The sequence below is a fragment of the Lampris incognitus genome, chromosome 4 (assembly GCF_029633865.1).
Source record: "Lampris incognitus isolate fLamInc1 chromosome 4, fLamInc1.hap2, whole genome shotgun sequence".
Lineage (NCBI taxonomy): Eukaryota > Metazoa > Chordata > Actinopteri > Lampriformes > Lampridae > Lampris > Lampris incognitus.
Genome location: NC_079214.1, coordinates 16,236,269 through 16,261,122, shown reverse-complemented (window position 1 = coordinate 16,261,122; position 24,854 = coordinate 16,236,269). Strand labels below are relative to the sequence as shown.

Sequence of the window (24,854 nt, the reverse complement as noted above, 5' to 3'; positions counted from 1 at the left end):
AAGGTATGGTGACAAACGAGCTAGAATTTGTCCAACTTCTGTTTTGGCAGTGTGCTTACATCAGAAACATTTTTTTCTGAAAATTAACCTCCTGTACCTATATTAACACCAAGTCATCACAGCATAATGGCATTCTTTGGCATTTCTTAAGTCAACCATAAACAGTGAGCCAATCTGACGTTACAATAGCTTCTGCAATATACTGCAGATTTGTGCATGGCTTTAGCATAACATAGGTTATAGTAAAGATGGCTGTGTGATAGAGTTACTACCTTTGGTGACATAAGGCTCTGCCATTGACCTGCAGCTCCTGAGGAACTGGAAGAAGAGAGACAGAGGAGAAGGAGATTGGCAGAGGAGGTCAAGGTCAAAGAGGAACCTCAGGAGGTGGAGGTGCAGAAGGAGAACCCTGATGGGCATAGCACACATATACAAGGCTTGAAGCCACAGAAAAAGGAGGAGAAAGAGCATGAGGAGAAGGAAAAATCTACTCTCCTCTGCCAGCAGACAGGCTGCGTTTCCAAATTGTGCACACTCTGGGACATCTCCAACGAAGCTCTCAAAGGAACGCCAAAGGCAGAGGATAAGGAAAGCTCCCACCTGAGACAAATTGGCAGCCCCAGATCCACATCCATTGGTGTGCCCACAGTCGCATCATCTTCACCTACCCACAATATCTCTGAGCCAGCATTAGCCATGACCCCTTCTATGGTGACGAATGTCCCTCCACTGACCTCAACCTCTTCCTCTATCCTTTGTCCGCCAGCCCCACGAGAAAGCCCAGAGAACACTCCCCCCACTGCATCCCCGGCTCCTTCACCTCAAGTCCCATTTCAAGCCAACGACCAGCTTCTTAGGGTCCTGACCGAGAGGAGTGGACACTGGTTCAGTCTGTTGCCCCGCACCCCCTGTGACCTGTCCTCTCTCACCACCTCTCCCCCTAGAGCTCCACGTGGTTCTCCACTCTCTTCCTCCACCCCAGCCAGGCCTAGGTCCCCGCCTCCATCCCCGGCCCTGCCTCTAACACCCTCTGCTGCCTCAGCCTCTGGTAGTCCTCACCATCTACCTGGCTTCCTCAGCTACCCACTGTCTGCCCTACAGGTGAGGATGTTGACTGGCCTTAAAGGGCATATACACAGTGGTTGGTTTTAGTGGTTGGCCCCTCCTCTGTAAATTTTCAAATAATGCTTCAGTTGTGTGTGTTCTGTGTCGGACTGCTCATGCTAGAGGGTATATTTGCATATGTTCACCGTGCATCTACGACAAACATAAGCAAATCTTATTCACTGCTCGGCAGCCAAACACTACATGGTTCTGAGATGATGGTTTTTGATCTGACAGTCCAGTTTTCAAATGATTTGTGCTGAATCCAATCAGAGAAGTACGGAAGCCCTGAGAGGCAAGTGAGAGAAAAAAATTCTGGGGACCCATTTTCTAAGTCTGATCTAAATGAAAGAAATAAAGAAATTTAAAATTAACCTGGAAGAAAACATGAACACTTTTAGTCCTCCCGTTGAGCGTTTTTTCAGTTGAAAATACTTTGCAATAGTGACATTTTTGAAGTAGTGACATTTTTATTTTTAATACAATAAATTATACTCCTGTCTTACATACTCTGTAAAAACAAATGTCTTCATATAGGAATCGAACCCAGGTCGCCCGCAGAAATAGGCTTGGACTTACGGACTGAGCTATTGCACTAATACAAGTCATACTCCATGTAGGGGTTATAGCTTAGTCGATGCATTTTCTATGAAGGTGCACCCTCTGAACAAACGCTGATATCTTTATTAGTTATTATACATAAATGCATAGAACTGCTCCCATTACGATGTTCTGGAAGCTTCTTGTTGGCAGCACACAGCCTATATTGTTCCATATTTATGACAGTTATTATGGCACATGAAATGCGTTGACATTACGTCTCTGTGTAGACCACATTACGCCTAACAGTTTAATATGACTTTGGAGAAATGCCTTCACACTAAATCAATATCATCTCTCAACTTACAACAGAACAAATTATCAAAATGATTAAACAGATTTGTGTTTTGTGACATGCTGATGTTGTAGCCGCATTGTAGCTGGTTGAAAAGAGGACGAAAAGAGGTCTTAGGCGTTCAGACCAGATATCAGCCAGTTTTCCATTAGAAATCAACGTTGAAATCCCGGTTGGTGCTCACTGGACTATTTGGAGTAGTGGCGTGCTTCAGCCCCTTGTGGCCAAAATGAGTATTACAACAACAAACACTGCAAAAATGATCCTGACACCCCCCCCCCTTTTTGGGGGGGTTAACCTCCCAAACACGGATGTAAAAAAAATCTTGCAGCTGAATTGAGTTTCACAACAACAAACACTTGGAAAAACGACCCTGACCAAAAAAAAAAATGAGTGTGCCAAAACTTTTTTTTTCCCCAGCTGTTTTCACATATGGAAAAAAATTACAGCACTTGGAAAGATTATCCTGGCAAAGCCCTTTTTCACCTGTTCTTAAGTCATAAACACAGGAGAGAAAACAATGTTGATCAGACTTGGAAAATGGATCACCAGAATTTTGTTTTCTCTCGCTTGCCTCTCAGGGCTTCCGTAGAGAAGTCAACAGGCTGTTGAAATGTCTGGTCAAAAATGAAAAAGAAAAAACAGTAGTTTTTTTTTTCCATCTAAAACCAACAATGCACATGCTGCCCAACTGAAGAAAACAATTTTTTTATATTAGTGTTTGTTTTCACATAAACAAGGAGCAAATTATGTTATTGATTAGCTAAGTCTGTGACTTCTCCAATCGGGTTATGTCTGAAAAAACACATTCACATTGTGAATAGCCTATAAGTGTGCATTCAAGGCATATGGGTATTCAAACAGGACAGAAATTACTTTCCTCTATAAATTGTTTTATTTTTGAAAAGTGGTGATTTTTGGTAATATTTAGATTTGGTTCTAGTTTTGGTTCTGGAGCTGTTCATAGCACTCCATTCCAATTTGGGTTATTATTGGGTTATTATACTATCATACTACTCCTTCTACTGCTAATTGTTCAGTAGTAGAGCTTTATTTGTCCCTAGAGGGGCAATTGTTTGTGCAGCAGTTCACATTTCTGTTCTAACATTGCATAATAACCGAATGCAATAAATGTTTAATAAATTAATATTTGTAATTATGAGCTTTGAAATTATAACACATGGATAATATGTCCCCAACTCAGTCCCTGTTCAGTATTATGTCTGCTAATGGATGTTATCCCTACAACATAAAGAGGTAATGCTGAAAAACTGTAATGTTTCCCTTTAAGTAAAACAATATATGTCAAAACAATTGATAGGAATAGAAGGTAGAAACAATGTGATTATAAAAATAATGAAATTTATAGGATAAAAGATATCACCGCAAAATTCTAATAAGAGTATATCTTATCTGTCAGCCTAAGCCTCTAAACCGGGCTTTTCCCATGCCAAGGATACCTGACAGCAAAAGTCGGGTCACCTTTTACCTTAAGGCTAGACTTTGGAACAAGAAGGAAAGACCTCTGCCTGAGGAGCTGAGCCTTTATACTGTCTTATAGTGGGTTAAAGTGTTTGCAATGTAGCTTGGGCCCAGCTCTAACCGTGGCCTAGATATGATCTGCAACATTTTAAAATCGTGCAGAAAAATCCACACTGTACTATATTATGTACAGTAATGCAACCATTACTTAGCCTCTTTTGCTTTTTCCATCCTCTCTTCTTTCCTGTTTCCAATGCCTCTCCAATTTCTCCTTTTGCCACCTCGCTGTCTCTGCAGACTAAGTCAGGCAGTTCATTGCTGGGGGTTCAGTTTGGTGGCTGGCCTAGTGGCATGATGAGTCCCAGCCTGCCACTCTGCAACAGCCCAAGCCCCATGCCAGGTCACTCTCTGGAGGGCACCACAGCAGCCAGTGTCTCCAGTAAGAGTGAGTCCCCCCTGCCCCGCATTGAGAAAACCCCATCTGTGCCCTCTCCTGCCTTGGAGATGCCGAAATGCCTGGACCATCCCACACCCCGGCCCATCCCCGAGGGTGAGTGACAGTGAATCAGATGAAAAAGACTACTGGTCTGGTATCATGTTAGATTCCCTAAAGCTTTATTCTTAGGAATTTTATTTTATTAATTTTATTTTAAACCTTTATTTTTAGGAGAGTATTGAGTATAGTGAATATTTTTCATCTTGAAAATCCTGGAGGGTGTGTGAATTAAACCTCAGGATTGGTAATGACATAAGAATTAAGCCACAATTTTAATCACGTCTGGCTTACATTTTCACTCAAAGCCTTTATTCTTTCAGTCTTAAAAGGATTTCTGTTGTCTCTCAGACCTCCATTTGACAGTAATACATTAGCAATCTCTTGCTATCATACGCTGTACTGTGTGTCTGTTTAAGATGCTACGTTTTAAATGGGTCTTGTTTTGCTTGTGTCCACAGAGATGTTAACGGGTTGGTGGCGTGTGTCTGACATAGAGGAGCTGAGGGCCCTGGTCAACACGCTCCATAGCAGGGGCATCAGAGAGAAGGGCCTCCAGAGACAAATGCAGAAATACACGGAGATCATTCCCCAGGTCTGCACCAAATACAGAGATGGTAAGTCCACCATCCACTACCATAACGCACCAACAAGTAACAGATCTTCTACATTTTAATTGGATATACAAGACATGAAGCACGATAGGACACCGATTTTTTTTTTCTCTCTCAAATAATTTGCGCTAATGATGTCGAGGTTTGATGAGCTGACATTCAAACTGATGGTTGCTTTGCTAATCTCAGATGACCACAGATACTTAATTGCTTGATTTTTACATTAACAACCTGCAAGAACTAAAGCCAGAGCATTTAGTATGGTGTTTACAGTTTGATTTCAGTTTATGGCCCAACGCTCCCATTCACTTAAAACATAGCGTAGTGACAGCGGTATTAATTCAAACTGAACAGGACTGCAAGCATGACTGCATCTTGGTAGACGAGTGAGGATACTTTTTAAGTAAATAGTTGTGTATGCACCAGTGTTTTGCTGATGCTTGATGTATATATCTTTCTGTCATCCACCCAGTGGCCATGATTGAGCTGTGTGAGCTGGAGGAGAGCCAGGTGAGTGTGGAGTCGGTGCGGGGCTGGTGTGTGGAGGAACAGGCCATGGAGATGGACATCGCTGTGCTGCAGCAGGTGGAGGAACTGGAGAGGAAAGTCACCACAGCCAGCCTTCAGGTCAAGGTAAAAATAAAAAAGCCTAAATTCAATAGTAGGCAATATACGGGAAGTTTGCTTTAAACATGGTTCTTGCACCTTCGGGAAAGTGTAGATTACACAATTTCAAGATAGTGTTTCCCAGACCTGGAAAGTTATGAAAAATGCAGAAAGGTCAAGAAAAAAAAAATCACATTGTCCACATTGTCACAAACATTTATTTGTATAGCTCCTATATCTTGGCTGTCTATCTTTCTTTCGTTCAGATCGTTTTAGTCTCTTCATATATAATTTACATAAAATGCCAGCGAGGGGCCAGAGTTGTCGCGGTTCGAATAGTTATTACCACTGACTGTGTTATTGCCAATGACTATGCACCCATTGTTATGAAAATAATAGCCTATCATTTTTACTAGCTGCTAAGATTGAAGTGCATCTTTTTTGCCGACTAATATAGATTTTTGTGTCAGAGGAAAATGGGTTTGTTTGCTGTTCAAATAACTCAGATTGCTCAGCATGTCTAAATAGTTAAGAGGACATTAGTCTATATTAATGTATGATGTTTTGTGGCACAGGCCAAGAAACAGAACCTTGCTATATTTGATTTAATCAAGGTAAAACAATCTGTTTATTTAAAGACAAACTGCACAAATGTTATACCTGTGCTACTATTGGTTATTATTGCGCGGCTTCTTCAAAATGTACATGTTCTTAATGCAGTTAATAGTAGCCCTTATGTCAGACTTACACACATAATGTTGTGGGAATTAAACAAGTTGTCACAAAGTTGCAAAAATGGTGGGCGTCCGGGTGGCGTGGCGGTCTATTCCGTTGCCTACCAACACGAGGATCGCCGGTTCAAATCCCCGTGTTACCTCCGGCTTGATCGGGCATACCTGCAGGCACAATTGGCCGTGTCTGCGGGTGGGAAGCCGACTGTGGGTATGTGTCCTGGTCGCTGCACTAGCGCCTCCTCTGGTCGGTCGGGGTGCCTGTTTGGGGGGGAGGGGGAACTGGGGGGAATAGCGTGATCCTCCCATGCGCCACGTCCCCCCAGCGAACCTTCTCACTGTCAGGTGAAAAGAAGGCCACAGGCCGACCTACACACACACACATTCATACCTAGGGGCAATTTAGTATGGTCGATTCACCTAGCCTACATGTCTTTGGGTATGGTGAAACTCCTCACTGTCAGGTGAAAGAAGCGGCTGGCGACTCCACATGTATCGGAGGAGACGTGGTAGCCTGCAGCCCTCCCTGGATCGGCAGAGGGGGTGGAGCAGCGACCGGGACAGCTCGGAAGAGTGGGGTAATTGGCCAAGTACAAATGGGGAGAAAAAAAAGGGGGAAATCCCCCCCCCCAAAAAAAAAAAGTTGCAAAAATGGGAATTGGTAAAGTCAGTTTTAAGCTTTACGCCCAAAGTTGACCAATCTGTACAATAGTATATCCAGTGGCCTATACAATAAAAGTCTTTAACTCCTCATGTCTCCTACCAAGGGCTGGACGTATCCGGACCCTCAGTCAGAGAGGGAGGATCTGGTGTATTATGAGCACAAGCCCCTCACCAAATCGGCACTACCCGCAGCACACGCAGGAGACAAAGACTCAAGGGAGCATCAGGAGGACCGTCCGGAGAAGGGCGGGGTGATGCGTCACCCGGACAATCCACTGGACATAGCCGTGACGCGTCTGGCCGACCTGGAGCGCAACATCGAGAGAAGGTACCTGAGGAGCCCCTTAGGTACCACCATTCAGATCAGACTGGATAATGTGGGTACGGTCACAGTCCCAGCCCCCGCCCCATCCACTAGTGCTGACAGGGAAGGGTAGGTCATCTCTCCAACCAACGCTCCCCTCCACTGCCACCCTAAAACAAACCCTACCTTTCACTTTGTGTGCTTTATGTTTCATTAAAATCAGGACCTTCACTGCCTTCACAGCAGATTGGTTTTCTGCTTTTTTGTGTTCTTTATTTGTTTGGTCTTGTGTTTTTTTGGTTTGTTAGTCTTTGTTTTGTTTTTTTGAGGACTTTTTTGTTTTGTTTTGGGGTTGTGTTTTTTTTTAGCTCCACCTCTGCTCCATTTCCATTTTCCATATGGGGTTCAATGAATTTTTCTTCTTTCTTTGGCCTTTATCTGTGGTCATTTGCATGGTGTCTTGCATCAGTAACCTCAGTTATGGGCATACTCATGACCCCGACCCTATACTTTTGTCAGGTTCCACTCTCAGCTCCCTCTCTTTCTGCATGGGTGTCCCTTCTACGTGCCAATATGAGTGTGTACCTGCCCCCAAAACCCTGCACCCTCAAACTCCTCATACCTGTCTTTGCACAGCTGGAGTTCTGTGTGGTTTGCTTTCTTGTTGGTGGTTGGTTCACCTGATGTAGTGTTTGTTTGTGTGTGTGTGTGTGTGTGTGTGTGAGCGAGAGAGAGACTAGCCACGTGCACATCCGCATGTGTGCACATTCATGTGTATGAGTCTCTATCCTTTTGTGTATATGCTCCACCCTGTCCTCATTGTTCCTCTTTATCTTCTTCCAGGGGAGAGGAGGAGGTGGCTCACGGTATGAAGGTGTGGAGGAAGGCCCTGAATGAAGTGCGTAGCGCTGCCCAACTGGCCATGTGCATCCAACAACTACAGAAGTCTATCGCCTGGGAGAGGTCCATCATGAAAGTGGTAAGCGACGGGTAGACTGGAAACCACCATTAGAATTTATTTCCTCCTCATTGGTTGGAAAAACACGTTCTGTCCCGCCATGTAAACTTGTTTTTAAAATGTGCACTTGTTCTCTAGTACTGCCAGATATGCAGGAAGGGAGATAATGAGGACCTCCTCCTGCTATGTGATGGCTGTGACAAAGGCTGCCACACCTACTGTCACAAACCAAAAATCACCAGTATACCCGAGGGAGACTGGTACTGCCCAGCCTGCATATCCAAGGTATCAAAGCCTTTTATAGTCCTCTCTTATTCGTCTTCACCAAGCTGATTACTCTGAAACCCTGACAGTACCCTTTAAGTCGCTAACTCATATTATTTTTGCACATTTATCGTCAGATATAGACCACCTCGGTGCTTTTAGAGCGTATGTTGATGTTGCACTGTAACACAATTGCAGCCTACCAAAACCCAGATAACGTGTTATGTACTTAAAAACAGGCGAGTGGTCCATCCCCCAAGAGCAAGAAGCCTCCAAGCAAACCTATAGCTGCTACTGGGGGAGGAGCCGGCGGTAAGAAGGGCGTGGAGATGAAGAAGAATGGGAAGCAGGCAGGTAACGGGGAGGTCACGGAAGAAGACTCGGCCAGCACGAGTGGCACACCTAAGAAGGGAGCAAAAGACTCCAGCAAGAAGAGGAAATCCGAGGAGAGTGTACCTGCCCAACCAACCATCAATCCAGAGGGCCCTGTGTGTGTGAAGAGAGCCAAGACAGCTCGAGACAACAACCGGGACCTGGGACTGTGCAGGTGTGCACCTTGATGTTTCTCTTGAGTTCTCTATATCTATCAATAATTGTAAGATAACTCAATAATTGTAAGATAACCTGTATCTACCATAACATATGCCTTTGTAATTAATTATTTTTTAATTGTTAAGTGATGTACTTCTAAATAAAACGATCGACTTACACGTACTGTATAATGTTTTTTTCTCCAAAAAAAAATCTTAATTCATTTACTGTATTCAACCATTTATGATTGTGTGTTTGTTTTCTTGCGCTAAACAGGGTGCTCCTGGCTGAACTGGAGCGGCACCAGGACGCATGGCCTTTTCTCACTCCAGTTAACCTAAAGTCTGTCCCTGGGTATAGGAAGGTCATCAAGAAACCCATGGACTTCTCTACCATACGTGAGAAGCTTGTGAGCAGCCAGTAAGTTTACAATGATTCTGTTGCTACCTTTTTTCCCCCTCACTTCACCATGAAAAAGCAAGGACCACAGTACAAAAGTTTTGTTTGTTAGTAAAAATGTTTTACTTAGAACCCATTTCCTCAGGTAAACAACTTCTCTCTGATGTTGAATAAAGTTGACCTTATCTTACTTTGTTTTACCTTAACTGAACTGAACTTAGCTTACCTTAGTTTATCTTAGCTTAGTTTAGCTTAGCTCTCTTGGTGCATCGAAGAGCTTTGGAGGAACCTTGTTACCAACAGAATTCATCTGCTTTTATTTCAGGTATCAAAACCTGGAGACTTTCATCATTGACGTCAACTTGGTATTTGATAACTGTGAAAAATTCAATGAAGACAATTCAGATATTGGAAGAGCAGGTCACAACATGAGAAAGTTTTTTGAGAAGCGCTGGACTGAACTTCTGAAACAAACAAACTAGGTGTGTTCAGATTTCCTCATAAAATCCATTCTACTTTTCACAATGGAGCATCAAGTTTGTTTTTTTTTTTCCTCAAGAAAATGGCTTTGCTGGATGGAAGAACTCTATTCCTTAATAAGGAGCCCAGGGCATGTTAAGAGAGAGAGATTTCACCTTGGAAAAAAGTAGCTTACATGAGGTGAGGCTGGATTTACTACAACAGGGAAACAAGCCCCAAAGAGTCCCAGAGAATTGGGGTGTCATAGTGCAATACCATTCCCTGTCTCAGAACACTGCACTGAATGAATCCTCAACTGTCACTGTTTCTGTGCTAGAATACTTTCCACTACTTGTAAATATCCTTTTTTTTATTTAATCGTATTATAGTGAATGTATTTAATTTTGTAATAATTATTTATGAATCAAGGTCCACTTCATTTTCTATGAAAAGGAAGAATCAGCTCAACTGCTTTGAATTGAAATGGAATGTGTCTTTGTGTTATAATTTTCTCCCAAATATGAAACAAAGCCAAGAAAAAAAAAACCCTGTTTACACTGTTCAGTGCTTTGGGGCATCAAGAACTGTATTCATTATGTTAAAACTGTAAAACTGCATTTATTTACAGGAATGGCAGAGGAACAGTTAGACAATGGTGATTTATGTGTATATACTGTTTATTAATGTCAATATTATGTCTTGTTTGGAGCGATGTGTAAAAATTGTTTAAGAATATTAAGATATTGTTTATGCCTTAGAATGATTGTAGCATTCTATTTTAGTGAACGTGATGAAAGCATTATCATAAATATTGTTTGTACAGTAAATACATATCCTCTGCAAACACTGTGGTATCCTTAATCTTGGTAGTGCCTATCCTTCCAACAGGGGCATGTAGGGGATGTTAATGTTTTTAGTTTGCATTTTTACGACATTATTTTTTATATGATTTCAATCCAACAAGGCCTCCAAAGTCGGACGGTGACACAGTAGTCATTCCTTCCCGTGACGCAAAGAAAGGAACGACAAGCATTCATGTATAGGCTTCCACGATGCATTTCCTCATATCTGCCACAGTACAGAGGACCTAAGGCCATTCGTAACCACTGTGTTGAACCTTGCTGTGTGTTGTGGCCTGATGGAGGCAGCTAGAGTTTTTTTGTACCCAAGTCAAGAGTACTTGAAGTTACTTTATTTAAAATATTGTGGAATAAAAGTATCATTCTTTTGTAGGAGCTTTATTTTTCACTAGTGTGTGGCACGGACCTATTAAAAGGATGTTTTTCAACCTAAATGACTGACTTGTCTTCTTCCCTGTTGATCGCATCTCGCTCTCGCTCTGGTTATAAGTCTGTGAACTGCCGCTTTATTTTTGTTCTTTATTTTTGTACTTGCCCTTTGCATGCCCTGGCGGCCCGTCCAGGGTGTCTCCCCGCCTGCTGCCCAGTGACTGCTGGGATGGGCTCCAGCATCCCCGCGACCCTGGGGGCAGGATAAGCGGTTTGGATAATGGATGGATGGATTTTTGTACTTGAAAGCGGGTCTGATAACCCATTTCCTCACTTATAGCATTGCTCAATAACACCATGAGAGACTGGAGCCCAAAACATCTGTTGATGTTTTGGGCTCCAGTGGGTTTTCTTTTTTTTTAATAGACATTTTGAAAGAGGTCTAGTAAGTTTTGGTATCTGCATAAAAAGCCTCTCGTCTGAACAGAGAACAAAATACTTAACATTTCATATAGTAATCTGCGGTGGTATTTATGGCAGATTAAAAAAATAAATTAGATGGACGTGCCCGGATTACAGTCGCAAAACTCAAAATGCAGGAAAGGCTTAAAAGAAGCAGAGCAGACTTAACATGTAGCAGATTTAAAGTATTCAGGCCGCTGATAATGTAGAAATCTCAACAATAAAACGTTGCTAAAACCACACCATCTTCACCATACAACTACCAATAAGTGTATTCAGTGTACCTGCTGGAGGCAAATGAAAGAATAACAGATGTTTATGTGAATAGTGTGCATATTGGACCAGCACTTCAGAAAGAAAATGAAGTTCTTAAGAGGCTTCACGTGAATTATGTTGCAAAATGCATTGGGTTTCGGCCAAATATTAGACCTTGATCAGGACATACCCGTCTTCATGCTCACTCATCTTCACTGATTCTCACAGGTTGAACATTTCAAAATCTATAATCGTACCTTGACTTGCTTCGTACAAGTTTCTTATAAATGTCATACCCAGGTTAATAATTGTTTTGTATGTCATGAGACTGTAAATGGAATACTTGACTTCCAGGGCGTCAGTGCTGAACTGCATTGTCTTTTCATGAGTGAACACAACACTGTCTTGTCCCTCTCACAAACTGCAGGTTGCAGTAATGCAATCACTGCTGTAATCAGATGAATGGCATACATGCGAAGCAGTGTACCCTAGTTGTTGGAAGAGTCTGTGCTGTAGTCCCCCCCCCCAAATTGAGGGGTCTCAGATTAGATCGCAGCAAAATCATTACTATCACGTGCATTGTCACTTCGACCCTTCATAGGAGGATTACAGTGCCGGGTCGAGGCTCATCTGACCTCATCATCAAGCCACATTTTAGCACTTGGAGGTGGGGGGGTTCTTAAATACATTAGTTGTGAATGCATTTCAGTGCTTTGTGATAACGGATTTATTGGACTGTAAATATGTCAGACGATTAGGTGGAGGAGACGAGGACTTCAAAAAAACTACAAAACTACAATCACCTTTTGAAGCCATTGGTCTACATGTTCTCAACCATGAAAGATTTTCTTACACCGAGTGTATTTAAAAACTAACTAGGAAAGCTCAGGAAAAGAAATCTGTGGTCTTATGGTTTATGTTTTTGATTAAACTGCCTTTTTTCTTTTACAGATTATAAAAACTATGCCACTGAGAGAGGGATTAGCTACCACAGCAATGGTCATTTAGACTGAGGGATACGTCTTGACGGAGGCAAAGGGCAAGGCTACCGGTGTGCAGATCTCTATTATGGGTAGAATTTAACTACCGATGGTGGATTTGTAAAAAGATTCTAAGGGGGGTGATGGGGTGTGGTGGGCGGAGGTGGTGGTGTGGTGTGTTTGCGTGTGTGAAAAAAACCCAACCTTTTGAACTATGGCCATAGGCCTACATATTGTAACCGGTTATGTTCTTGCCCGGTGCGGGATTCAATAAAGCGGTGTACTGTACCACAAGGCGACATCACTAACCGCTCGGCTGAACAGTCAGACCCGTTAGCTAGAGGCTAACGTGTGTTATTAGTAGTTTACAATATGTAAAGATTTTCTTACACCAAAGTGTATCTAAAAACGATTTGAGAGCTGATGTGCAAAATTGCCAACACAGACAGAGTATAAGCATGGCAGTTTTACCAAGGGTCTGTTCTGATCCATTTTGTTAACAACCCAAGTCGACCCACTGCTGGGACGAAATTGAGTGGCCAACTCTTCAGACATTCTGCCGGAAACCACGTGACTGGCGTGGCACTCCTCAGCGACATGTCGCACATTTAGTATATTTTGGTCGCACATTTGGTATATTTCCACACAGAGTGCGTAGGTGTTGTGCTGAGTCCCTCGCTTGTTCATTCGTCGATAGAGTAGCGACGGAAAACAGACGTTACAGTGGTCAAGTTTAATTTAAGCGAGGCTGCGATGCAATGGTTCGTCTACATCACGTGGTTTCCAAGAAACTCTCTGCCCATTAGACCAGGTTACGCTCTTATCTTAAATTCAGCGTTCAGAGTACCCCTGAGAAGGAATAGGAGGGTTTTTTTTATATGAGGAATGTTATCACTGACTTTGTTCAACCAAATTTAATGAGCTCACTCAGTTAGGCGAAAAGGTGTAATGCGGAGGGGGGTAAAGTTGCGGGGGGGAGGAGTCTGTCAAAAATGCGTCACGGTCAGCTGTTTGAAGAGGAAGTAAACATTGGGACGGGACGGAGGAAGGTACAGTTAGACGTAACTGCCGATATTGATTTATCTGAAGTTTACCCACCACGTCTGTTTGTTCCCCCTGGCTTCTCACGGTTTGTCCGGGGCGGAGGGGAGGGGGGGCTACTTGGCTTTATTAACCGAGACGCACACTGTGATGATAGCTTGCTGCTACATGACGCTCGCTCAACGTCATAGTTGGGTTGTCAGTGTTAAGAGCTTACTTAGCGTTCTGTAACGTAACCTAAAAGCCTATTGTGTAAATTCAGTTTCGATTCGTTTATTACATAGAAATTGTGCTTTATATAGGCTAATTTATTTTGCTCATTTTACTATCTATGTAAGTTACGTTCAGCCACCAGATGCGGTTGCTGCTCTGTAGTTCTGTAGCTCTCATAGTGGACTGCTCACAATTTAGCTATTTAAAGAAAACAACAGTGAAATAGTTGTATACCCAATGTACAGTTTATTCTGGAATATAGCACAACCCATGGTAGGAGTCCGTTCTGTGTGAAAACAGGGAGTCACATTGAACACCGTTTTTTCTACAGCCCTCTGTTTGGATATTCCCTTGCTACTGACGGAAAGGTGATTAAAAATGTGGTTTTGGCAAAGCAAACCATTTCCAGCTGCTAACTAGAAACGCTGTGTAGTTAGCAACGTCATTTACATCGATTCAGGCCACATTGAATTGAAAATACGAAACATATATGCTTAAAAATGTGTGGGGGGGGGAACATAAAAATAATGTTAAAAGTGAATGCCCAGCAGCTCTTTTCTAATAAAATATTCTCTCTAAAAATGTCAGTTACTAGCCAGATGAAGAAAACAAACCAGAATTCAGCGCTAGATGTAATTAGCTAAGTACTATCTGGCCAAGCAGTTTGAGAAGAAAAAAAGGATTAACAAAATGGAATCTTTTATTTAAATAATTAATAATACTTAGTGGTATGATATAATTGAAAAACAGCATCCCCCCCCCTTGATGAAGGATTCAATTTCTTTAGCCAAAAAGGGAAATTTTTCTAATTCTTTCATGGACTTAAGTGGAGCGAGGGCCTTGGACTGGGACCCAACAGAATTTAGAATGCTCTTCTGTTGGAATTTTGGAATGCATCCTTAAGGCATGGATACAAAAAGGTCATCATACAAAGAGGTCACCCTGTGACCTTTCCCTGGTTTTTGATTTGAAAGAATTCGTTTTTGTTCTGTCGTTTCATTATCAGTGCCTTTAACACTAGCATCAGTTGTTAGAGCCAGTATAATTAAATCCCCTTTAGTGTTAGTTATATTCATTTTCTCTCTCTGTCCCCCCCCCCCCCATTGATGTGATTGATGAACCTGAAACTAACATTATAGTTAGCTTAGCTATATTTTTCCTTTTTTTTTCAAAATACTAATAGTGTTTTATGTCACTCGTCTGTCTCACGTGATATTTAGGACTGGCTTTCCAAATGGTGTCTCTAATATGCACTCTGCAAGACCATCGAGACGATGTCAACTGGTGTGCATTCTCCGCAACACTGTTAGCCACTTGCTCTGGGGACAAAACTATCCGAATCTACAATACCCGTGATTTCTCAGAGTTGCCCTACTCACCACTATCAGGGCATGGATATGGGGTCCATTGCTGTTGCTTCAGTGCTTGCGGACAGTTCCTCGCCTCATGTTCGACAGATGCAACTACAGTTGTCTGGTCAATGACAACAGGTGAAATCGAGGCAGTCCTAGAGCATCCTGGTCGTAGCCCCGTCAGGGTTTGTGCATTCTCCCCTGACTCTACCCACCTGGTTTCTGGTGCATCTGATGGTACTTTGGCTCTGTGGGATTTCCCCTCTAAACAGTTATTCAGGTAAAGATGATGAGGATGAAATTCTGATTTTTACTCTCTAGTTTCAAGATAATCAAATGTTAAGCCATAGTTCAATAATGTCTATTCAAAAGTAAAAATCTTTGAAGTAATGGTGTTCAAGTGTATTTCATATCTATGCAGAGCCAGACAAATGTTTCCAGTCATGCATCTTTCTCAACTTGAATCTTCCTCTGAACAGAAAGAGACAGCCCTTCTGCAAAATGATTTGTTCCTGTTTTAATCTAGTTGCCCTTGGTTGTGTTTTCTGAAGGACTGGGTCAGTGAATGACACAACTATGGTAGCGTGCTCTTTCAGCCCCTGTGGCCAGTTGTTCATGACTGGGTCCACCTATGGTGACCTCCGTCTGTGGGACCTGGGCATGAAACAGCTGCATGCAGAGAAAAATGCCCACGACCTGGGGGTTACTTGCTGTGCATTTGCTCCCAACATCCACAGTGGTAAGAAGAATTTCGGTACTCACAATCGCAATGTAATCATTTTATGTGGCACATCTTGTAATGCTAGGATTCTGGCACAAGTTGCCTGGCTTAATTTGTTTTCACAAAGTATACTAATTTCCATGATACACATTAATCCAGTTATTGTAATATTATGGTTAACTGTCAGCCTCTTGACAAGATAAATCACTGTTTGCGAGAGATTGGGCATGATTTGTGGATGTGGATGATTTGTACATGTGTTTTTTTTCAGGTGGTCAGGTGGTGCAATTCCGTCTGGCATCCTGTGGGCAAGATAGTCATCTGAAGATCTGGGCTGTCAACAAATTCAGCACTAAAGGTACAGGGACCTATCAGTGCGTGTTGGCAGAACCCTTTTTTGTTATCTATTTCTCATCAATTTATCTTTGTAACTCAATTTCATTTTAAACAGATTTGAACTCATTGTGGCAAGTCTGCACCACCAGCCTTTGACTGTCTCTCTGCAGGCAGAGAGACAGTCAAAGATGGTTAAGAGGATTCAACAGCCCGTTTATTAAAAAGAGAATATTAAAAACACTAAGGATTAAAGCAGTAAAAAGCACACAGATGTCTTTAGATGATGAGAGAGCTATGCAGTTCTGTAGTTCAGCTCTCTTCTGGTCTCTGGGGTGTCTTCATTTGGAATGTGGACTCTTGTTTAATCTGCCCTGAGCTAGTTGAGCTAACTGGGGGCAGCTGGTCCACAGCCCTCTCCACCACAGTCATAAACCTAAGATGTGTCCAAAATCAAAAGTAGTGCACTATATAACAGACAAGGGGCAATTTTGGACACAATTCTAGATTATTCATGTCCAGTGTCCCAGTGTGGCAACATACGCATATTGATTAAAATAATGTCAGTGTTGCTTCAGTGAGATTGTTCTTTTGCTTTGATATGCTGAATTTTCCTCTGTTTACATTTTACACAATGGCAGTGTTTGTCATTCAGTTGAAGTTCATTTGGTTCTGTTATATGAAATATTCTTATTGTTACTATTATTTTAGCCTGCTGTCACAATGTACATTTTATCTGAACATAATTTCTAAGAAATGTAGCCACTTGGGATGATTTAAGGATATGCCTCTTTTATGTTTTTCTTGCTTCTAGGGTTTAAAATGCAGCTTTTACACACACTAATTGGCCAATCAGCTCCTGTCCTCTCCTGCGCCTTCTCTGCAGATGGTCAGCTGCTTGTGTCTGGGTGAGATGGCATGTGGAAATATTCCAGAGACCTCTAACCATCCTTGCTCCACCAGGGAAGTTTATGAGGAATCAATGGAGGGACCTTTTGGGCTGCGGAGTGACAATGCATTTTGTTTGGCCACTTATGAGGCTCATTTGATGCAAACATAAAACTGTAATGCAATGTTCAACCATGGGGTGGAGACATACATTATTTTAGTCACACAATTTGGCCGTCCAGGTCTGATGAAACCTGAAAATATTTAAAACTGCAATCCCTAAGATTTGGCATTATGTTATCCATTTGAAATGCGACAACAATGTGGGGATTCTGTTGGGACAGTCAATCAACGTTACAGCTGAACAGCGTTTCGACATAGTTGAACATAGGAGCCAGGGAGAAGCAGCTTTTCAAGTGACCCCCCCCCCCAATTGCACTTGGCAAATTACCCCACTCTCCAAGCTGTCCCGGTCGCTGCTCCACCTCCTCTGCTGATCTGGGGAGGGCTGCAGACTACCACATGCCTCCTCCGATACGTGTGGAGTCACCAGCCACTTCTTTTCACCTGAGGAGTTTCGCCAGGGGGATGTAGTGGGTGAGAGGATCACGCTATTCCCCCCAGTTCCCCCTCCCCCCCGGAAAGGTGCCCCGACTGACCAGAGGAAGCGCTAGTGCAGCGACCAGGACACATACCCATATCCGGCTTCCTACCCGCAGACACGGCCAATTGTGTCTGTAGGGACACCCGATCAAGCCGGAGGTAACATGGGGGATTCGAATCGGCGATCCCCATGTTGGTAGGCAACGGAATAGACCGCTACGCTACCCGGACGCCCCTCAACTGACATCTTAAATGACTGAATGTGAGTCCCTTAATAAATTTCAATGGGAATCATTAAGTCAACTGTTTAAATTGCATAGCCGTTCTAGATTAAAAATATTATGATAAATCCTTTTGGCTGACCACCTCAAGTCAAACATGAGAGTTTAGCATTTGATCCATGACAGGATGGAGACACGCATCGCTTCATTCCAAAAAAATAATGCCCTGCTAAGTCTCAAAATGAGCATGGGAAAGGTTGGGGGTTTGGTTTTCATCTGCCTTTTAAATTCGCAAATGTAGGTCTGACCACACAGTGTAGGTGTATATGCTGAAAATATCATCTTTTTATGTCATGCAGCTCTGTGGATAAAACCGTTGCAATCTACGATGCTGTAAGTACCTCTATTCTATCAATTCATTCAAAGGCTTCTGTTGAAGAATGAACTCATTCCTGTTACCTTTTTGACATAACATTCATGGATGGTATTGCACTGAACTTGAACGTTGTGTTTTCAGAATAGTGCAGCTTTGCTTTACACACTGACCCAGCATGAAAGGTAAATAGTTACACTTGCTGCCATGGTTACACATGAGCAGTGGTTTCATTTGTTGAATTTTTGGATGTGAAGTAACCTTAAAACTAAACTGCTGAAAATCGGCATGTCATACTATTAACACCTCAAGGAATCCTGTTTTGCATCGTTAACATAACTACACCTCAGCTGATGGAGATCTTTTTTGCTGCAGGTATGTGACGGCATGTGCCTTCTCTCCCACTTCGCCACTGATTGCTACAGGATCTATGGACAAGAATGTCAACATCTGGAGGTTGGAGGATGGATGCAGTGGCCAAGGTAGGAAAATATCGACACACATACACATCGCTGTCTGATAAAGCTTAAGTACTAACTGATTTTTAATGAAGCCAAATTCAAAATAATTTTTGTTTTACTTTATTTTTTTCCTACTTACTTTTCCTCATATCATGTCCACGAAAAAGCGGGGAAAGTATACGCGGGTAAGTTCTCTTTTCTTCTACACTTATGTTCTGTGACTGTTTTTGACAGATAGAGGCATGAGAAGTGTAATACCTACCTTGTGATAAACAACTCAGGTGTGCATTCTTTTAATAATTTGTAGATTAGTTCAGTGTGTTTTGCAAATCCTCCTGAAAAAGCCTGATTTTATCATCAGAAATAATAATATAATTAATATGATTTAATATAATTTAATATAATTAATATGATTTTGTTGTGTGAGGTGGAAATCATAAATTATATTTAGATAATTATTAATTAAAATGTAAATAAATTATACATTGTATTTATGAATTTATATTCTCTACCATAACAGGAACAGTACAGTGCCACAGTACTTGTAGCGTTTGCCTTGTCCGGTTGCTCTCCGTTCAAGAGCTAGTAGATGTTAAGTCCTACGCTGCAAGATTAAACAAATTAACTACCACTTGGCATACAGCGCTTTAATTACTCTTCAGTTTAAAGTGTTTCACTTAAACCCTACATGTCTGATTGATACCAAACATTTTTCATGTTTTACTATTCATACGTATACACTGTATTTAGTACCAGCGTGTACTGTTTGTCTGTTTGGAGTTATTCACTCATATCTCGTTGTTCCAGAGCATCAGTCATTCATCTCAGCTGAAGGTAGGGAGCACCCCTCCCCCCCAAGTATTTTTTTCCATGTTTTACACCAAAAAGCCCCTTTTATGAATGGCAGGAGGTATAAAATACACCTAATATGTACTGAAGTCATGAATGTGTACGTACACCGATCAGCCAAAACGTTAAAGAACACACAGTGCATCACGGCTTGCTGCATATGGGGCTGCGTAGCTGCGGACTGGTCAGAGTGTCCATGGTAACCCCTGTCCACCACCGAAAGCACCTAAAATGGGCACATGAGCGTCAGAACTGGACCATGGAGCAGTTGAATAAGGTGGCCTGGTATGATGAATCATGTTTAATCATGTTTTCTTTTATAGCATGTGGACGGCTGTGTGTGTGTGTGAGTGTGTGTGTGTTGTTTACGTGGGGAAGAGATGGCACCAGGTTGCACTGTGGGAAGTCCTGGCATTCATGTGGACGTTACTTTGACACATGCCATCTATCGTTGCAGACCAAGTCCGCCCCTTCATGGCAACGGTATTGCCTGAGTGCAGTGGCCTCTTTCAGCAGGATAATGCGGCCTGCCACGCTGCAAAAATTGTTCAGGAATGGTTTGAGGAACGTGACGAAGAGCTCGGGGGGGGTGCCCCAGTGGCTCACCTGGTAGAGCGCGTATTACAATAAGACTGAGTCCTTACCGCAGCAGCCTGGGTTCGAATCTGGCCCGGGCCCTTTGCTGCATGTCATCTTCTCTCTCTCCCCTGCTTTTCCTGTCTTTTTCAACTGTCAAGGTGTTGCTTTGGCCTCCAAATTCCCCAGATCTCAATCCGATCAAGCATCTGTGGGATGTGCTGGAAAAATAAGTCCGATCCATGGAGGCCCCACCTCGCAACTTACAGGACTTGAAGGATCTGCTGCTAACGTCTTGGTGCCAGATACGAGAGGACACCTTCAGAGGTCTTATGGAGTCCACGCCTTGATGAGTTGTAGCTGTTTTGGCAGCACGAGAGTGACATAAACAATATTAGGCCGATGGTTTTAATGTTTTGGCTGATTGGCGTATACGTTTAGTCCTAACTTGGTTTTCAGCTTTGAACATGCACTTCTGTCTGCATTGTATGGGCCTTTCCTCCCTCTTAAATTAAATCTTATGTGATGGCTTCAGTCTTCAAAAAAATACAAAAACTTCCCCACTTTTTGTATTACTCTGCATACTATGGTAGTAAAGATCCCCTATTGACAATCAAATGTAGCAATCATTGTCATTCCAAGATAGTCTTGCATGAAGAGCTTTTGGTCATTTCTCAAACGGTGTTGCAGCTGACCACAATTCCTTACTGTTTTCACTCTTGCTCTCTCAGGTCGAACCGTAGCGGGCCAGTCCAAGTTGTTGGTCAGCGATTGGTCAGAAGAAGACGTGTCCGCCTGGTTGGTGGAGGAAGGTCTTGAGACATTGGTGGAAAAATTCAGGGCAAACAACATAGATGGAATGGAACTGCTCAATCTGACGAAAGACACCTTAGCGTCAGAGCTCAACATAGGTGAGGTGAACAAGCATCCCACATAATACGTATATAGAATACAGAGTACACCTTTTATTGATTAGTAAGATTAATTACACTAGTGCCAACTTGCAAATCACTTGAGTCAATTCAAGTGTAATGGATTTCTGATACTGGCTACAATATAAGCATGATATCATGGGTTGTGTAAGTCTGGTCTCTTATGGGAAGACACAAATAGATTTGCTAAAAATACTTGGATTTGTTTACTTAGGCATTTTACCTATTTACATTGCTGTTATAAAGGCCGAGAAATAAAGTTAAGGGGAAGGAATGAATGAATGTTGATGTGGGTTTTAGCCTGCAAGATTATACAATATTAGGGTGCATGGAAAAGGCATTAAAGGCTGTGTGGTTTCAGCGGTTCTGACTGTAATCTACTTTAAGAACGCTCCATCAGTTATGTAACCCAATCCCCCCAAACTGTATTTCCCATAAGGTACAAAATGGCTTCACACCTAATATCGTTAGACCCTTCTTGATTGTTTCCAAGTCTTTCTGAAGTGGGATTTCTAAAATTTTGTTTTGATTTATCAAGTCTTGAGTGCGGCAGTATGGTGGCGCAGTGGTTAGCGCGGTCGCCTCACAGCAAGAAGGTCCTGGGTTCGAGCCCCAGGGTAGTCCTACCTTGGTGGGTCATCCCGGGTTGTCCTCTGTGTGGAGTTTGCATGTTCTCCCCATGTCTGTGTGGGTTTCCTCTGGGGGCTCCGGTTTCCTCCCACAGTCCAAAGACATGTAAGTCAAGTGAATTGGCCGTACTAAATTGTCCCTAGGAATGAATGTGTGTGTGTGTGTGTGTGTGTGTGTGTGTGCGTGTGTGTGTGTGCGTGTGTGTGTGTGCGCGCGTGCGCGCCCTGTGATGGCCTGGCGGCCTGTCCAGGGTGTCTCCCCGCCTGCCACCCAATGACTGCTGGAATAGGCTCCAGCATCCCCGCCACCCTGAGAGCAGGATAAGCTGTTCAGATAATGGATGGATGGAAGTCTTGAGTGCTCCTCTGCTCTGTTGTGTAAGGTGTGGAGCTATTTGGCTGACTTCGGAGAGCTCTGCTGTCTTGTAGTTGTCAGCAGGAGCCTGTTGTGTTGCCATGCTGTCATCTCCATCCAAAAGTCACTTTTTATTCTCTCCGAAGTGTGTGCTGTCAGTCTGTCCCCAGTTTCCATGACTGAGTTGGCTTGCCATAACAGAGAGCGATCATACTGTACATTTAAGTTGCCGCTGGCCAACTTTCTTGTATATGTTTGAAGAGCTAAGCTGGAGCACAATGTTGTGCAAGAAACATGTCTTGTCTGCTCCGAAGAACTCGTGGGAGAAGTAGCTGCGTCTCTGAATTGAATGGAGTAGATGAAACGGTGCACAATATTATGTGGTTTACAGCGGCAATGAAATGGAACCAGCCACACTGGGCATAGATTAGAATCAGGAACTTTTATTGGAGCTCAGATGTACTTGAATTTTACTCTCACGGCTGCTTCCTTCAGTCGTTCAGTAGTTTTTAAAATCCTAATAGTGATGAGTTCTGCACCTTAACTCTTGTGTTGCTTCAAAAATGATAATGTATTAACTAAGACGCATACAGGGGATACTGCTCATGTAGCACAAATATTTACACGTGAGGTTCAACCTCGCTTCACCACACACACAGATTTTTAATTCAATACAAATTAAATTCTTGACATTCAAAGCACAGGGCAAACAAGCAGAGGCACGACAATAAAATGTTGTGTAGCTCTTTAGAATTATATGCAGGGTCTGATGACCTTGATGTTGATGTTTCTTTTGTATACGTATATAGTGTGTGTGTGTGTGTGGCAGGGCAGGTCGGCCTTCTAACTAACCCTTTTATCTAATAGCATTTTGATAATTGCACACAAAAAATAATTAAAAGCTTTTCCGTCTTCCTTGTCATGTTTCCCAACGTGTTTGTTTGTGTGTGTGTGTGTGTGTGTGTGTGTGTGTGTGTGTGTGTGTGTGTGTGTGTGTGTGTGTGTGTGTGTGTGTGTGTGTGTGTGTGTGTATGTGAGTAGAGTCACTAGGTCTGCGCAGCAAGTTCCTGAGAAAGGTGGAGGAGCTGAAGGGTGCGTCTTTTTGTACAAACATTCCTGACGAGTTCCTGTGTCCCATCACCAGAGAGCTGATGAAGGATCCAGTCATTGCTGCTGGTGAGAGACGAGTCCAGCAAACACCACCGTCCACCTCCTAAAGCTGTTTCCATGTAGCACGTTAATTAGCTGTGATGACAACACATAACAGAAGCTGTTGGATGTCTGTTAAATGTGAACCTATTTTCCACAAAAAACGGTACAGGATTTTTAAAAGTATTTGTATTTTTCCTTTTTATGTTTTGAGCAGATGGCTACTCATATGAGAGAGGGGCTATTGAGAGCTGGATCAACACCAAGAATCGCTCAAGCCCCATGACCAACCTGCCCCTTATGACCACCTTGCTGACTCCTAACCACACCTTAAAGATGGCTATGGGCCGCTGGAAGACCAGCCAGTAGCATTATGAAATTATCTTCCCTGTCGTCTATCTAAAAGTTAACAAAAATACCACACAGCACTCACAGGAATGCCTTGGCAATTGATTTTTTTTTTTTTTTACCTTTTCAAGGCATGTGCACATCATGGGGACATTTCTTTTCTGGCATTAAGTTAATTGGGGGAAAAAATTGCTTGTTAGCATTATCCCTCACCAAAAATAATTGCTACCACCAGCTGCAATCTTAAGTTGGCATGATGATAGTATGAGCTGTTATTTTCAAGTCACAGCCGACAGTCTTTCCTCATCGGAGTGGCACTTGTTCAGCTGACTGTGGTTTTTCGTCAGACATGTCGTACAACTTCAGCAGCTCAAACCCCATGGAAAATGAGGCTGTTCAGACAGAGGAAATTCTTCGACGACTGAAATCGACGTACAGTCTAGCTTCCAGAAGACTTGCTTGTGACAGGTATTGACAGAAAATTTTTGAAAACTGTTTCACAAATGGTTGTGCTCCCATTTACATATGATTTTTTAATTTCATTTCTTTAATGTCGGTTCAGATATTCGATGTTAGGTGGTACTGTGCAATGTCTGGATTGCATGACTGGTGTGTGCACACTAACATTCAGCATTGCATGGGAGGTGGATATAAAAATATGAGCCGGTATGTGTAGATGATGGTAAATGTCTAGCTATAAAGTACAATTGAAAGGATTAGTCCTCCATATATATTTTATTATACCGGTCTGTCATCCTGTTACGACTCTGTAATGGCATATGACAGCTTTGGATATATAGATTTAACAAGTCTCCTAAAGTACTTATATTCAACAGCTGGAACTCAAGTCCAGATAAATCAATAATCACTTCATTTATGTCATAAATATCAATATTCAATCATGTCATTATTTAAGCCAATAAACATTTCATATGCTCTCTGCTATTCCAAAATAAATAAGACATAATGTTTAGATCAAAGCAATCATTTGAATAAATAGATTACAAGAAAATTCTGATAATGTGTCTACAGTGCCTTTTTATCAAATGTACCAAGAAAAAGAATCTCCAGTACACAAGGTAATTTCCTTTGAAAGCTGCAATACTGAAAGACAATTACCACTTACAGGGAAATATATAATCTGTAAATATAGTATACACCGTACAAATATAAATGTTCTTCAGTAAGCCCGACAATAGAAATATTAATATCTTGCACCTAATGTTCTCATGTATTCATATACAATGCTTTAGATTTCTCTGTAACTGCTAGAATAAACTAAAGCTTGAGATTTTTTTTTTTACATTCAATTGAAAACATCAGGCTTTTGTTAATATGCTAGTGTAGCTGTCCACAGATGAAAGCAGAAGCCTAGTAGCCT

The 24,854-nt window shown here is 42.3% G+C and overlaps 2 protein-coding genes across 17 annotated transcripts in view; both read left to right on the top strand.

Annotated features, from left to right (window-relative positions):
- baz2ba (bromodomain adjacent to zinc finger domain, 2Ba) overlaps nt 1–10,797 on the top strand; it is an 83,063-nt gene extending 72,266 nt beyond the window's left edge. For 6 of the 12 annotated variants that reach the window (XM_056278361.1, XM_056278368.1, XM_056278366.1 and 3 more), the window contains 10 exons: nt 308–1,101; nt 3,779–4,031; nt 4,436–4,591; nt 5,061–5,221; nt 6,693–7,021; nt 7,736–7,871; nt 7,989–8,135; nt 8,354–8,661; nt 8,922–9,065; nt 9,370–10,797. In XM_056278361.1, the coding sequence (XP_056134336.1) occupies nt 308–1,101; nt 3,779–4,031; nt 4,436–4,591; nt 5,061–5,221; nt 6,693–7,021; nt 7,736–7,871; nt 7,989–8,135; nt 8,354–8,661; nt 8,922–9,065; nt 9,370–9,526 (2,585 nt within the window). In that variant the 3' untranslated portion in view covers nt 9,527–10,797. The remainder of the gene's footprint in view (nt 1–307; nt 1,102–3,778; nt 4,032–4,435; nt 4,592–5,060; nt 5,222–6,692; nt 7,022–7,735; nt 7,872–7,988; nt 8,136–8,353; nt 8,662–8,921; nt 9,066–9,369) is intronic. The other 6 variants (XM_056278372.1, XM_056278371.1, XM_056278370.1 and 3 more) reach the window with 3 other exon arrangements.
- A 2,638-nt stretch (nt 10,798–13,435) lies between these two features.
- wdsub1 (WD repeat, sterile alpha motif and U-box domain containing 1) lies at nt 13,436–24,639 on the top strand. Of its 5 annotated transcripts, XM_056278488.1 has the most exons (14): nt 13,465–13,558; nt 14,015–14,051; nt 14,904–15,315; nt 15,587–15,774; nt 16,028–16,114; nt 16,904–16,997; nt 18,161–18,194; nt 18,319–18,359; nt 18,550–18,656; nt 18,803–18,820; nt 19,443–19,469; nt 20,792–20,971; nt 23,018–23,152; nt 23,343–24,579. In XM_056278488.1, the coding sequence occupies exons 3-14, from the start codon at nt 14,918–14,920 to the stop codon at nt 23,492–23,494; spliced, it is 1,461 nt and encodes a 486-aa protein (XP_056134463.1). In that variant the 5' UTR covers nt 13,465–13,558; nt 14,015–14,051; nt 14,904–14,917; the 3' UTR covers nt 23,495–24,579. The 5 variants fall into 5 exon arrangements, with proteins under 5 accessions (XP_056134462.1, XP_056134463.1, XP_056134461.1 ...); XM_056278487.1 differs by lacking the exon at nt 14,015–14,051 and having other exon boundaries at nt 13,436–13,478; XM_056278486.1 differs by lacking the exon at nt 14,015–14,051 and having other exon boundaries at nt 13,466–13,558.
- The last annotated feature ends 215 nt before the right edge of the window (nt 24,640–24,854 follow it).